The following is a 14,847-nucleotide window of genomic DNA, read 5'->3' as shown; positions in this document are numbered from 1 at the left end:
ATTCCCCACCTCATCGTCTTGAAAAATTATTATTTATGAATTAATTCACAAATAATCATCACCTCCTAGGTCTGCATTGCCAGTCCTTTCTAAGAGAAGAGAAAGTAGCTGAACCAATAGGTATCACTATCAGCTTGTAGTTTTAAATGTCCCCTGAACCTTGAACACTGCAGTCTTGTCTTTAGTCAGTATCTGACATTCTCCTTCCTTAGTGGCTGTTGCAAACTTTTGTCTCTTTTATTTTTCCCATAGTTTTCTCCCCTCCAGTGTGTGGACTCCTAGAAGCCAGGATCTATGTATTTTCATGTTTGGAACCCAGGACCTTAACTCTGGAGGTGTATAAAAATATTGGTAACCGACAGTAACCACCATCTGGGTCTGCTGGCTTTTGGGGAAGGAAGACAAAAGCCACTAGAGACTAAACCACAAAGAAGTGTCAGAGCTCAGACACAAGGAAACCCCTGATGATGTGGGCTAGGAAAGTAGGGCACTCAGGCATGTGGAATAGGACAGGGTTTAGACGTTTGGAAGAAGGTACAATGAGGACTGGCCAGTCCCTCTTCCTCTAAATCAAATCAGGATGTGTGACATACAACCCTGGACTCTGTCATTAACAATCTATGAAGCTCACAAAGTTGCCTTCATTTTCTTCTTTCATCAACTTTTATTACATTCTGTTTTGCACTTATCTTTCCACATTTATGAGCCTGCTGAGAAGAAGGCTCTGAGATCTGAAATTATAGTTAAAATGGCAGTTTTCTGCAAGGGTACTCATGGAGTTCAGAGAGAAAATGCAGGGGATTCATGATCAAATATGGCTAATGCGTTTTCTCTTCTCTTTATCTCCATAAAGAGGTAAGAGTTAGGGATCTGAAATCACAATGATTCCGTCACCTGAACAGAAATGAGAAATAACAAGGCTGTTAATGACCTCAGGAAAGATGAACTAACAACTATTACATTAAAAACCAATGTGTATGCACCTCACCATAGATTGCAGTGCACATTTACAAATTACATCTGTTTTCATGAAGTGGTCCTGTGATGTGTGTGTTCTTTCTGCCAATGAGGCAAAACTGTTTTTCAGAACTGAAATGGCTTATACATGATCACTCTGTTACTAATTTGACTCTTCCTTCAGATTCTGTAAAATGTCCTTTTAAAGAGATAACTTTGTGCAAATGGAAAGGACTTTATATATGTCATGGAAAATTCACGTAATGGGTTACATCTAAGTGTTCATATAGGGGACATATATGGGTAGCTTCACAAACATTTGGAAAAATTTAAGGATAATGGTTTGACAATTTTATATGAAAGAGAAATAATATCCTGAGGAGAAATAATTCTAATTATATTACTACTGGCATTAATGAGGTCATGGAACCTTTCATAATATACAACGAATGTTGCTTCCTTTATTGAATGCAGAATAGGGTCCTGGATGGCCCTTCCAGACAAGATGATTATTACTTTCACAGTTAACCCCACTGACCAAGTACAGATTCCAATGGATGCTGACCAAAGAAGATGATTTCTCCCTGAATTTTCACAAGGATGTAGTTCACAGCTTTTATCTTTCACTTCAGGGAAACAGAGAACGTACCATGAGAGTTTCCCTACAGCGACCCTCACCCATATCAATGACAATTTCTTGATCCCTCCATCTACTCATGTGGGATACACACTGTCTCATCCTAAGCTCCCTGCCTCCACAGGGTGATTCAGCTAAATACCTGGAATCAGAATGTTGTCCGTGTTGCCTCCTCTCAGGCCAAGCCAGCAGTGACTGCCCGAAGTAACTCAGCAGAGATAAGGACAGGGCAGAGAACTCTAGAACATGTAAAGAATGCTGCTTGGCTTTTGGAAAGCAGTAGGTGAAGGCCAAACCACAGCCTTGCATGAGGTTTTAGCCAATCAGAAGAAGGATTTTAAGGTGACACTCTTGTTGCCAGTTGAAAATTCTGTGTGAGGAGGTCTGTGAAACTGGGTAATCCCTAGGTCTGAGGCAGCCTCCACTGCACAGCCCCAGAACAGGGGGGAGGGAGCTTCCCTCTTATGAGAGGAGGGAGGGGAAGGATCAGAAGCCTCTGTTTATTCCTAGAGACCCTGAGGTGAGCCTGAGGGAACTGAGACAGCTTCAGAATCCCTCTCTGACTGTGCTTTGTTGCCCCACAACCCAATTACTGGTCTGAGTTTGGTGTTCCTTCTTTGTGCTTCCATACCACCCTGGAAACCCTCCTTATTCTGGAGCTACCTTTGTCCTGAGTTCACCACTGTAGATGGAAGCCCAGTGATGAATTTTTCAGTCTCAGGTGCTCTGGAGCTATGCACCTAATTCAGAATGTTGAAATAACTCATTGCTTTCGTGTGCAACTAAAGGAAACTTCTTGTTATTGCCTCTTCCCTATTGCTTTTTACCTGGTTAAACTCTTTACATTTTGCTTTAAGATCCTGTCCTCTATTTCGAAAGAACCTAAAATTCAGGAGAGAAAAGGAGAGAGAGATTAGAAGGAGAGATACTTATTGTTTTGTTCATATGTAAGGCATTGTTCTAATCGCTTTATATCCATTTGATACTGCCCCTAGTCATGGGTAAGAGAGGTCTGATAAATAAAATATTTATTTAATAAAACACCCTGATACTTCTGCCACTGAGATTTGATGCTTAGGGCTGGCACAACCCTCTAAGCATCTGTTCCCTCATCAACACTATTCAAGCCCCAGGAAATGCTTCTCCATAATTTTGCTCTCTGTCCTCAAAACCAAAGTTGACTATACCTTAATGCTGTTAATGTTAGTGGATTGTGCTTTTGCTGACAGATTGTTCCGGGAGAATTTGAGCAGCTGAAGACATTTTAAGAGAAAAGTCAACTTAACTTTTCAAATACTTTAACTCAATAAATACAACAGATTCTTGAGTAATGAAAAAAATCATTTGCCAGCAGGACTGACTGTCAATTAAAAAAAAAATTGTCTTTGCTATGTGGCATGTGGAATCCTAGTTCCCCAACCAGGGATAGAACCTATGCTTTCTGCAGTAGAAGGGCAGAGTCTTAACCACTGGACTGCCAGGAACGTCTTGGTTGTCAATTTTTTTGCTTATTTTCTTATTTCACATATTAACCTGATATTGCCAACAGTTACACATGACAACTGAGGAACATTCTACAATATTAAACAAGTCATATTACCCTTAGGTTTGTATATATAAAGGTCTAGATATAAAATGTATGAAACATGATTCACATTTTGTAGAGAAGTTTGAGGCAAAAATTTTCAGTATTTTGTTGACTCTCATAAAGCACATCAGTGGTAGAACTGCAGCTCAAAACTATTTGTTTCAAGAATTCTGCGTTTCCCACCACAACTTAAGGCTCCTCAGGGTGTTTAAAATAATAAAAGTGAACATCTCGGTGACAATAATTTTCTCTTTCTGAAGTATGACCGCATCTTTTCCCCCCTTATCCAAAATCCTAAGAACAATAGGTTGTAAATAAATATCAGAGATGTCTTGAATCATTTTTTCCTTTCATTTTTTTAAACTCTTAAGGGATTCAATCTTCAGATCTTTTGTAACTGAGAGAAAATTTTCAGCCCAATCCAGTGTAATTTGATGAGGACACTGTGCCAAGCATTAGATTAAGAACCTTCAAAAAAAATGTCTGCCTAGGGACAGATGAGGTACTTCAGCCTCAGTGCTGATTGGTTCCTTTCCTAGGGACTCTCCAATCCTGCCATACTCGGGAGCTTTCATAGGCTTTTATTCTGTGAAGTGGGTTCACCAGATCCACTAGGTTTGAGCTGTGTTGACTATCATTGATTGTTCCTTTTCTCTATTATGTCTGGGATGGTGGCTCTGCGGATCTCCAGAGGCCTTTGGACAGCAGCTGTGATGGTGACACTGGCGGTGTTGAGCACCCCAGGGGCCGAGGGCAGAGACTCTCCACGTAAGTGCTCCCTGGAGCCACTACTTTGGGGAGTAGGCTCTGAGGGACCCTTGGGGTGGGGTGTCATCGCCGGATACTGTCTTTTATCACACATTTCCTCCCTATGGGAATGAGACCTATGTTACATAGGTGAGGACAGTCCCCTCTCCCACAGGCGAGAGCCTGAGGATGTTATAGTGGGGAGGAGGAGACAGGTGTGTATCTACTACACATGCCAAGACAAAGTGAGCGTGGCTTTTTTTTTTTTTTTAAAGATATGATTTATCCAGAGAAGACACTGCAGGATCTGTCATTTCAAGGTCCCCCAAGACCTTGTCTGAACTTATTACTATGGGTTCCTGGGTTGGGGAAGTGTAGAGCAGCAGTGGTCTCTAGTCTCAGAATTTGAGTTTGAGGTTTATGGACCCATCTGGCGGCGGCCGACGTGGGGGTCTGGGGCTGAGACCTGACCGAGCGGCTGTCTCTCCGCAGAGAATTTCATAGTCCAGTTTCTGGGCCTGTGTTACTTCACCAACGGGACGGAGCGGGTGCGGAGTGTGAACAGATACATCTACAACCGGGAGGAGTACGTGCGGTTCGACAGCGACGTGAACGAGTACCGGGCGGTGACCCCGCTGGGGCGGCCGGACGCCGAGTACTGGAACAGCCAGAAGGACATCATGGAGCGGGTGCGGGCCGAGGCGGACACGGTGTGCAGACACAACTACGAACTGGAGCTCACCACATCCTTGCAGAGGCAAGGTGAGCGCTGGCTGCCCTCGGGGGTGGGGGCTGTGGGGGACGCGCCCTCCACCCTCCGAGACTCAGCGCGGGGAGGGGACCAGACCTTCGGGGCGTGGTCCCCAGGCTCACGTAGGGGACAGCGAGGCCTGGAGATCTGCGCGGAGAAGTGGGGAACCGAGGGCACCGCGGGGGGAATCGAAATTGGCTGCCCCGGAACTCTCTCTGCAGAGGCGGCCCTGCCTGCCTGGTGAGGGTCACCCCTCAGGGTCCCGTCTTGGGTGGTTGTTTCCACTAATTCAGCACATTCCCACCAGGTGCCTGACAGCTCAGCCTGGTGGCGTTAGGGCTGCTCCACAGCCGGGCTCTGTGTATTTTGCACATGTGTTACAGTCATGAAATAATACATTTTCACTTTTTGGTTTCAGATAGTTATTCATCTTAATCTTGGTTTCTTAAATGGATGTCACTGTATCACCAGGCCTGGACCTCTTTCAGGCAAGGGATTGCCTTATTTATCCCTGAGTGCCTGGTACTTGACACACTGGCAGATACTATGAGTTCCATAAACCTTGGTTAAATTAATGACTAACTGTACTGGGTTGCCCAACCACTTATGCTCAAGAGAAAACAGAAAAGTAAAAAGGGCCTTAAGAACTGACTTTATTCATTTTTTTTTTTTTTTCCTATTTTGCTTAATGCTTTAAAGTAAACTATTACTGACTTGGATCTTTACAATTTAGAATTTGTGAATGCAAAGCCTGAGGAAAAAAGTGTTTAGTAAAAATAAAAACAACACTTGAATGGTTTTGTAAGGCAAAATTTTAACTTCTTAGATAAGTTTAACAAATGGCAAAATAGAGCTGAAGTTTGGGAGTAAATAAGTTAATCCTATTTAATTATTGAATAAAAATTGTTTCAGATTCCACTGGCCTAAACCTTCCCCAGCTCCCCTCAACATCCATGTCAAGGGTAGACATTCTGAAAGTGTATTATACTTGATGGATAAGCACCTACTCCTAGACAACTGTTTTACCAAACACTATCTATATTATGCCCCTTAATTTCACAGCAACCTTGTGTATTAATGATTAGCATCACCACTTTGTATATGCTAATATTGTTATATAATAACTTTTTAAGTAATTACAAACAGTTATTCACTGTCTTGAAACCTTCCCCCAAACAAAACTGTTATCATGTTGTTTACAAGCAAAGCCTCGTGAAAGCCAGTTATGATCAGAAGCAGCAATATGTGTCTGTTCCTACCTATTTTCAATGTTGGTAGGGTAGGGCATTTGAGAGATTAAAAAACTCACTGATTAACCCCTAGTCTGACCCCACTTTTATCCAAACATGTTCACATAACCCTTATCTTACTTTTCACTCTCTTGCTTTCTTCTTCATCCTAATGCTGCCAAGTACATTGGTGTATTTTCTCTATTTCAGTTCTTTTTCATAAAAATGATCCTAACGTTTTTACTCACAACCTGTTTGAGATGTGCAGATTTTATAAGCCTACATAGCTGATCATAACTTCAGTCAGAGCCCAGGAAGAGGAACCTGATCAAGAGTTAAAGTCAAAATAAAAGACATGATTCTTTCCAGATGATGGCTCATGAGTGTCATGTAATTGTGGTGCCGAGACTGCCTGCTGACCTAAGGAAGTCTTAGTTAAATGTTCACATTACCTTCTTGTTAACCCAGACCAACTTCTGCAAGAATCTTACAATATTTTATATAGAGAACATACATTATAATAATGTCTGATTTCTGAAAAAGGCAGTTATTCTTAATAGCAAGGGAATGGAGTAGGGTTGGTGGCTCACTTGAATGTTGAAAGACAGTGGAAAAAAGAAAATGAGAATATATAATATATTATCAAATAAATAAAACATTACATGAGATATTAACTCATATCTACAGATATTTACTCATATTTACAGATAGTTCACACTAAGAGAATGAGGGAGATATGGTAAAATGACTGAAGAGGTAAAGAATAAGATGTGTAAAATAGGTAAGGAGATATGTTATATTTGACCATGAGTAAAAATCTGAAAAGATAAAGGAATCAGGGCATGGACTAACCTTATTTTTTATTACTGCTGTTTGTTTTCAAGTTTCCCGTTCTTTTCCTTCAAAAATTATCAATTTTTGGAATAACATTTTTTTTGTATGTGTATGTGTTACTAGATTGCAAGTTCTATAAATTCAAGGTCTATGGTCTATCTTTAGATTCCCAGTGCTTGTCAAATTTATATTTGTTAAATAGCTGAATAAATGAATTAATCAAATAAAGCATATGTGGCATAAATGAAGTAGAGGAGAGGACAAGTTTAAGTTTATTATTTTTATTTAAAAATTTTTATGAATAGTGGCCTGTATAATACAGTGATTTAAAATTTTGAAGTGCTTCACTTTTATCAGTTGGTATAAACAGAGTAGCTTTCATAGAATGATTACGGTAATCTCTTGAGACTCTGAAAAGTAAACTGAATAATGTGTTTATTCAAGCTAATAAAGTGGCCCAGCTTGGATCAAATCCAAGATTTGGAATCTGGGGATCTTCCCATTCTGGTACGAAGGAAGGACTCTTCCCTGTGGGGAGACATGCTGTGCAGTCTCACATCTCACTGTGTGTTTTCCTGTCTGTTCCTCCCTCAGTGGAACCTACAGTGACCATCTCCCCATCCAGGACTGAGGCTCTAAACCACCACAACCTGCTGGTCTGCTCGGTGACAGATTTCTATCCAGGCCAGATCAAGGTTCGGTGGTTCCGGAATGACCAGGAGGAGACAGCTGGCATTGTATCCACCCCTCTTATTAGAAATGGGGACTGGACCTTCCAGATCCTCGTGATGCTGGAGATGACCCCCCAGCGAGGAGATGTCTACACCTGCCGCGTGGAGCACCCCAGCCTCCAGAGCCCCATCATGGTGGAGTGGCGTAAGGGCACTTGGTTTCCTTTCACTGTGGGCCCCACAGGAGAGGGGTGGGCAGTTTCCTGGGTTCGTCCCATCTCACCCCTTGTCCTTGGCATCACTACTGAAGTCATAGGACACAAGAGTGCTCATGCCTCATAGCAAGGGCCTCAGAAGAGCCTAGTCATATTGTCTTTCCAGATACATGGAGCTCACCCTACACACCATGGCCTCAAAGCCCAGTCCTGGAACCTCTGCAGGATTGACTGGTGAACTAGGGTCTAATTTAGAACTTAGGGTCTAAGGTTATGGAAGTGTCCCTGAGGAGCTGAGATACACTTTCCTCTTCTCCCACCTGCCCACTGTGTCCAAGAATCTACTGGTGCATCCTTCCCCTAAGGGTGGTCAGAATGAAGAACTGGGTTCACCTGACACCTCCACCTCCTATACTTCAGGCTTCTTAAGGGGTCACTGTGGAGTGTGGGTTCAAACGCTGACACTCAGGCTCTGCTCTCCAGGGGCACAGTCTGAATCTGCCCAGAGCAAGATGCTGAGTGGTGTTGGGGGATTCGTGCTGGGGCTGATCTTCCTCGGCTTGGGCCTCATCATCCATCACAGGAGTCAGAAGGGTAAGGAACTCTGGGGAAATGGGGAAGGCTGTGACTGAAACCCTCTCTCCAGGGAGGCTTCTGTCTCTATATGTAGCTCTTTTCTCCTGATCCAGAAAGGAAGGAGGCAAGGCTGGGGGTGAGAGGAAATGGAACAACTTAGGGACACATTGGAGTTTGATTTTACTGGTTGAAAGGTAGCCCTGCCACAGAGGTGACAGGTGGAATGTATAACAGTACGTCCTTAGATTTCTTTATTTCCTCAGAGTCTCCTTTCCAAAGCTTCTTCTTTTAAGAGGATCAGAGCATTGGCTTCCCTTTCTTCTAATGACAGTTTCATTTATTTTGGGAAATTTTTGCTAAGGCAGTTAAAGCCTTGTGGCCAATGAATAGGAAGGAAATAAATTTCCAGTTAAGTTGAATATTTCATTTTCCTCTGGGGTGAATGGAGCAGGTTCTGATTTGGTGGGGGTTTTGGGAACAGGTCAAGGAAGAAAGTGTTCAGGTTAGTGTGCCTGAGCACAGTGGTCTTGTTCATGGCCTGTTCCGTGCTATGGGATCAAGAGTTAGGGGAGAAGTTCACCCAGTTTCTGTATTCCTACAGAGGTTGTTCCCCAGAATCAGTCCTCCTGAGGTTGTTCCCCAGAATCAGTCCATAACTCTGGTGGCATCTTTCTGTGGAACTTGGAGGCAGAGCCACATCTTCATTGTAGACACTAGAATGATGCCCACTTTGGGCCCCAGGCTTGGTAGCTGCCGAGAGTGTGCTTTTGTATGACTGATAGTGTGCTTTTGTGGTGGAAAGAAGAAGAGTTATCATCTAATTTACTAAAAAAGATTGAAATATCAGTCTTCCCCACAAGGATAACAGCTGCTCCCTAGCCTCCCACACATCTGCCTCAGGCTGAAGTGCTGTGTCCTCTTTAGCAGAGTCACCTTTACACAGTTGTTAGGGGAGGTGATGATGACATGCCCCGCTCCTTAGCTTTCTCTGATACTGCAGGGGTCTCGAGAGGAGGTGAGGGGCACCTCCTTCAGAGTGCTCTGTGTGATCACTCTCTCTTCTACAGGGCTCGCGCGCTGACTCCTGAGGATGCTTTGACAGGGATTGGTTCTGCTCTTCTGTAATAGCTGCCTGTTCTTGCCCAGAATTCTCAGCTGCCCATCAGCCTGTTCCTCTGAGATCAGATCCTACAGTGATTCTGACGCAGTCACCAGATCACTTCCTGTGACCCACTTCCGCTCCCTCCCTGCCCTGCCAGGGATCTGGCTGTGAAGCTGCTTTTTGCACTGACCCTGGACCCTCTGCCTGTGCGCTGCCATCAGTGTCTAATCAGACCCTAAGGGGTTTTTCTCTTTCCATTCTCCCTCCAAAGACTGTTCAAGAGAAGATCATTGAAACCATTACCTGGCTATAGAGTATACCATAATTAAACATAAATATGAGTTTTCTATACCCTGAGGCTTCTTTTTTATTGCATTTATGCAAATCATGTTTTAAAAAAATTGGAATAAATTGCTTTACAATGTTGCATTAGTTTCTGCTGTACAACCAACGTGAATCAGCCATATGTATATATATATTCCTACCCTCTTGAGCCTAAATGTCTAAAAGGGAACCCTCTTACACTGTTGGTGAAAATGTAAATTGATATAGCCACGGTGGAGAACAATATAGAGGTTCCTTAAAAAACTAACCATAGAATGACCATATGACCCAGTAATTCCACTACTGGGCATATACCCTGAGAAACCCATAACTCCAAAAGACACGTGCACCCCAGGGTTCATTGCAGCACTGTTTACAAATAGTAAAAATTTGTAAATAGCCAAGAAAAATCATACATTTTTAATTGGGGTATAACTGATAAATAACATTATATTAGTTTCAGGTATATAACATGATAATTAAAATTTGTATAAATTGTAAAATGATCACAACTGTAAGTTAACATCATCATACGGAGGATGAAACAGTTTGGATGGCATCACCGACTCAATGGACATGAGTTTGAGCACACTCCGGAAGACAGTGAAGGAGAATGGAACCTGGCATGCTGTAGTCCTTGGGGTCAAAAGAGTTGGACATCACTTAGCGACTGAACAACGACAATAAATTGTCACAACTTATTTCTTGTGATGAGAACTTTTAGGAACTACTCTTTTAGCAACTTTCAAATATACAATACAGTATTATTAACTACAGTCAGCATGCTGTGCATCGCATTCCCAGGACTTATCTATGTTATAACTGGAAGTTTGTACCTTTTGACCACCTTCACAATTTTGTCCACCCCCCACCATCCTGGGCAACCACCAATTGGTTCTCTTCATCTATGAGTTCCATTCTTTTAAAAGTCCATATAAACTAAATGAGATTATGTGATGTTTGTCTTTCTCTGTCTGTATTATTTTGCTTAGCACAATGCCCTCAAGGTCCATCCATGCTATCACAAATGTCAAGATATCACTTTTATGGCTGAATAATGTTCCACTGTGTATATATATATATATATATATATATATATATATATATATAATGAACATGGGGGGTGCATATATTTTTTTGAAGTTAGTGTTTTTGTTTCCTTTGGGTAAATACCTAGATGAGAAATTGCTAGATCACATTGCAGTTTTTGAAGAACCATCATGCTGTTTTCAATAACAACTGCATCAATTTATATGCTTACCAACAGTGCACAAAGGTTCACTTTTCTTCACAGCTTAGTCAACATTTTGTTATTTCTTGTCTTTCTGATGGTAGCCATTCTAACTGGTCTGAGGTGATATCTATTTTAAAAAATAATTAGTTTTTTAATCTTAAGATTTTACTTGTTTATTTTTGAGGTGATACCTTATTGTGGTATCATTTATTTGATTTGCATTCCCTGATACTGTGGGCAGGAATCCCTTAGAAGAAATAGAGTAGCCATCATGGTCAACAAAAGAGTCTGAAATGCAGTACTTGGATGCAATCTCAAAAATGACTGAATGATCTCTGTTCATTTCCAAGGCAAACCATTCTATATCACGGTAATCCAAGCCTATGCCCCAACCAGCAATGCTGAAGAAGCTGAAGTTGAACAGTTCTATCAAGACCTACAAGACCTTTTAGAATAACACCCAAAAAAGACGTCCTTTTCATTATACGGGACTGGAATGCAAAAGTAGGAAGTCCAGAAACACCTTGGAGTACAGAATGAAGCAGGGAAAAGGCTAATCCAGTTTTGCCAAGAGAACACACTAGTCATAGCCAACACTCTCTTCCAACAACACAAGAGAAGACTCTACACATGGACATCACCAGATGGTCAACACTGAAATCAGATTGTTTATATTCTTTGCAGCCAACAATGGAGAAGCTCTACACAGCAAAAACAAGACTGGGAGCTGACTGTGGCTCAGATCATGAATTCCTTATTGCCAAATTCAGACTTAAATTGAAGGAAGTAGGGTAAACCACTAGACCATTCAGGTATGACCTAAATCAAATCCCTTATGACTATACAGTGGAAGTGAGAAATATATTTAAGGGACTAGTTCTGATAGACAGGGTGCCTGATGAACTATGGATGGAGGTTTGTGACATTGTACAGGAGACAGGGATCAAGATCATCCCCATGGAAAAGAAATGCAAAAAGGCAAAATGGTTGTCTGAGGAGGCCTTACAAATAGCTGTGAAAAGAAGAGAAGCAAAAAGCAAGGAGAAAAGGAGAGATGTTCCCATTTGAATGCAGAGTTCCAAAGAATAGCAAGGAGAGATAAGAAAGCCTTCCTCAGGGATCAATGCAAAGAAACAGAGGAAAACAACAGAATGGGAAAGACTCAAGACCTCTTCAAGAAAATTAGAGATACCAAGGGAACATTTCATGCAGAGATGGGTTTGATAAAGGACAGAAATGGTATGGACCTAACAGAAGTAGACAATATTAAGAAGAGGTGGCAAGAATACACAAAAGAACTGTATAAAAAAGATCTTTATGACCCAGATAATCATGGTGGTGTGATCACTCACCTAGAGCCAGACATCCTGGAATGTGAAGTCAGGTGGGCCTTAGAAAGCATCACTACCAACAAAGCTAGTGTAGGTGATGGAATCCTAGTTGAGCTATTTCAAATCCTGAAAGATGGTGCTGTGAAGGTGCTGCACTCAATATGCCAGCAAATTTGGAAAACTCAGCAGTGGCCACAGGACTGGAAAAGGTCCGTTTTCATTTCAATCCCAAAGAAAGGCAATGCCAAAGAATGCTCAAACTACCGCACAATTGCACTCATCTCCCACGCTAGTAAAGTAATGCTCAAAATTCTCCAAGCCAGGCTTCAGCAATATGTGAACTGTGAACTTCCAGATGTTCAAGCTGGTTTAGAAAAGGTAGAGGAACCAGAGATCAAATTTCCAACATTCTCTGGATCATCGAAAAAGCAAGAGAGTTGCAGAAAAACATCTATTTCTGCTTTATTGACTATGCCAAAGCCTTTGACTGTGTGAATCACAATAAACTGTGGAAAATTCTCCAAGAGATGGGAATACCAGACCACCTGACCCACCTCTTGAGAAACCTGTATGCAGATCAGGAAGCAACAGTTAGAACTGGGCATGGACCAACAGACTGGTTCCAAGTAGGAAAAGGAGTACATCAAGGCTGTATATTGTCACCTTGCTTACTTAACTTAAATGCAGAGTACGTCATGAGAAACGCTGGGCTGGAAGAGGCACAAGCTGGAATCAAGATTCCTAGGAGAAATATCAATAACCTCAGATATGCAGATGGCACAACCCTTATGGCAGAAAGTGAAGAAGAACAAAAGAGCCTCTTGATGAAAGTGAAAGAGGAGAGTGAAAAAGTTGGCTTAAAGCTCAACATTCAGAAAATGAAGATCACGGCATCTGGTCCCATCACTTCATGGGAAATAGATAGGGAAACAGTGGAAACAGTGATATACTTTATTTTTTTGGGTTCCAAAATCACTGCAGGTGGTGACTGCAGTCATGAAATTAAAAGACGCTTACTCTTCGGTAGGAAAGTTATGACCAACCTAGACAGCATATTAAAAAGCAGAGACATTACTTTGTCTACAACGGTCCATCTAGTCAAGGCTATGGTTTTCCCAGTAGTCACATTTGGATGTGAGAGTTGGACTATAAAGAAAGCTGAGCACTGAAGAATTGATGCTTTTGAGCTGTGTTGTTGGAGAAGACTCTTGAGAGTCCCTTGGACTGCAAGGGGATCCAACCAGTCCATCCTAAAGGAGATCAGTCCTGGGTGTTCATTGGAAAGACTGATGTTGAAGCTGAAACGCCAATACTTTGGCCACCTCATGGGAAGAGCTGACTCATTTGAAAAGACCCTGATGTTGGGAAAGATTGAGGGCAGGAGGAGAAGGGGACGACAGAGGATGAGATGGTTGGACGGCATCACTGACTCAATGGACATGAGTTTGGGTAAACTCTGAGAGTTGGTGATGGACAGGGAGGCCTGGTGTGCTGAGGTTCATGGGATCTCAAAGAGTAGGACACGACTGAGCAACTGAACTGAACTGAGTGTTGAATTTTGTCAAAAACTTTTCCTGCGTCTATTGAGATGACCATGTGTTTTTTTCTTCCTCAATTTATTAATGTGGCATATCACATTGATTGATTTGCAGATGTTGGGCATTGCAGTCACAAAATCCAGGGCCCCAGATGTGTGTAAGAGCTCCCTTCTGAGAGCTACTGGCACTGTGGACCATAGCAGAGGAGGGTGAAATGATAGTGCGACCCTCCAAAATTTCTGTAAAGGGTTACAGTAAGCCCTTAGATGTGTGTTTAATTACAAGCCTGCCCCTCAGGCTGCAGCTAAAATGGTAAGCTAATAGACCACTTTCACAGGAATACTGGGCTCCTGGTTCTATTTCCACTTGTTGTGCCCTGGGTTGGTAGCTGTTTAAGAACTTTTCTGTTTGTTACAGTACAGGGCTTTGTGACTCTTGAGCCTAAGCTCCACCAGTCACCAGACCCAGAAAATGTAGAAGCATATACTGGAAGCAGCTGGGAAAATCAGGGCACCAAACTAAGTTATAAGCTTCTTTCTGGGGGATGCCAGTGAGCTGGAGCAAGGCAGGGGGAGAGTGCAAAGACTTTGCTGACTTCTGTTTCGTGAAAGCACCTCTGTGGCCCCTTAGAATTGTGCCAAACTAGAAATGTGCCCCATCAGGCCAAAATTCCTGGAGAAAAAATTGGCCTCTTTCTCAGAAGACTGGGAGTGTGGTTCAGTCTGCTCTCTACAATGCACTGGGGGGAGGGATGCTAGTCTGCCAAGAACCATATGTGATTGTTACGATACTATTGGACCCCCAAAATGGAGACCTCTCTGGTCTCCAGAGCCAGGTGATCCAAAGGCATTCCTTGGGTGGCAGACACAAAACCTGGGACACCAGACACAAAAACTGGGACACCAAACCCACATGAAAGCTCCCCTGAAGGAAATATTGGTGCTCTTGAGTGTGACACAGGGATAGTATGAAGGTAACACCTGCTGGCTACAGTGATACCAAGTAGGGAGTATGAAAATGAAACCCCTGAAAAGAAAAAAAAAATGCCTAGAGTAAAAAAAATAGGTGCCTACCTACTTTAGCATAGCAGAAGGAGAATGTGAAGATAATGCT

At 42.3% G+C, this 14,847-nt stretch overlaps 1 protein-coding gene across 1 annotated transcript; it reads left to right on the top strand.

Annotated features, from left to right (window-relative positions):
• The first annotated feature begins 3,747 nt into the window (after positions 1–3,747).
• Positions 3,748–9,734, top strand: LOC122429361 (boLa class II histocompatibility antigen, DQB*0101 beta chain-like). The gene is made up of 5 exons (XM_043449606.1): positions 3,748–3,950; positions 4,422–4,691; positions 7,338–7,619; positions 8,113–8,223; positions 9,273–9,734. Exons 1-5 carry the CDS (start codon positions 3,842–3,844, stop codon positions 9,284–9,286), a joined length of 786 nt encoding a protein of 261 aa, XP_043305541.1. The 5' UTR covers positions 3,748–3,841; the 3' UTR covers positions 9,287–9,734.
• The last annotated feature ends 5,113 nt before the right edge of the window (positions 9,735–14,847 follow it).

This window comes from Cervus canadensis, chromosome 28 (genome assembly GCF_019320065.1).
Source record: "Cervus canadensis isolate Bull #8, Minnesota chromosome 28, ASM1932006v1, whole genome shotgun sequence".
Lineage (NCBI taxonomy): Eukaryota > Metazoa > Chordata > Mammalia > Artiodactyla > Cervidae > Cervus > Cervus canadensis.
The sequence above is the reverse complement of the archived record's forward strand: the minus strand, read 5'-3'. Positions and strand labels throughout refer to the sequence as shown.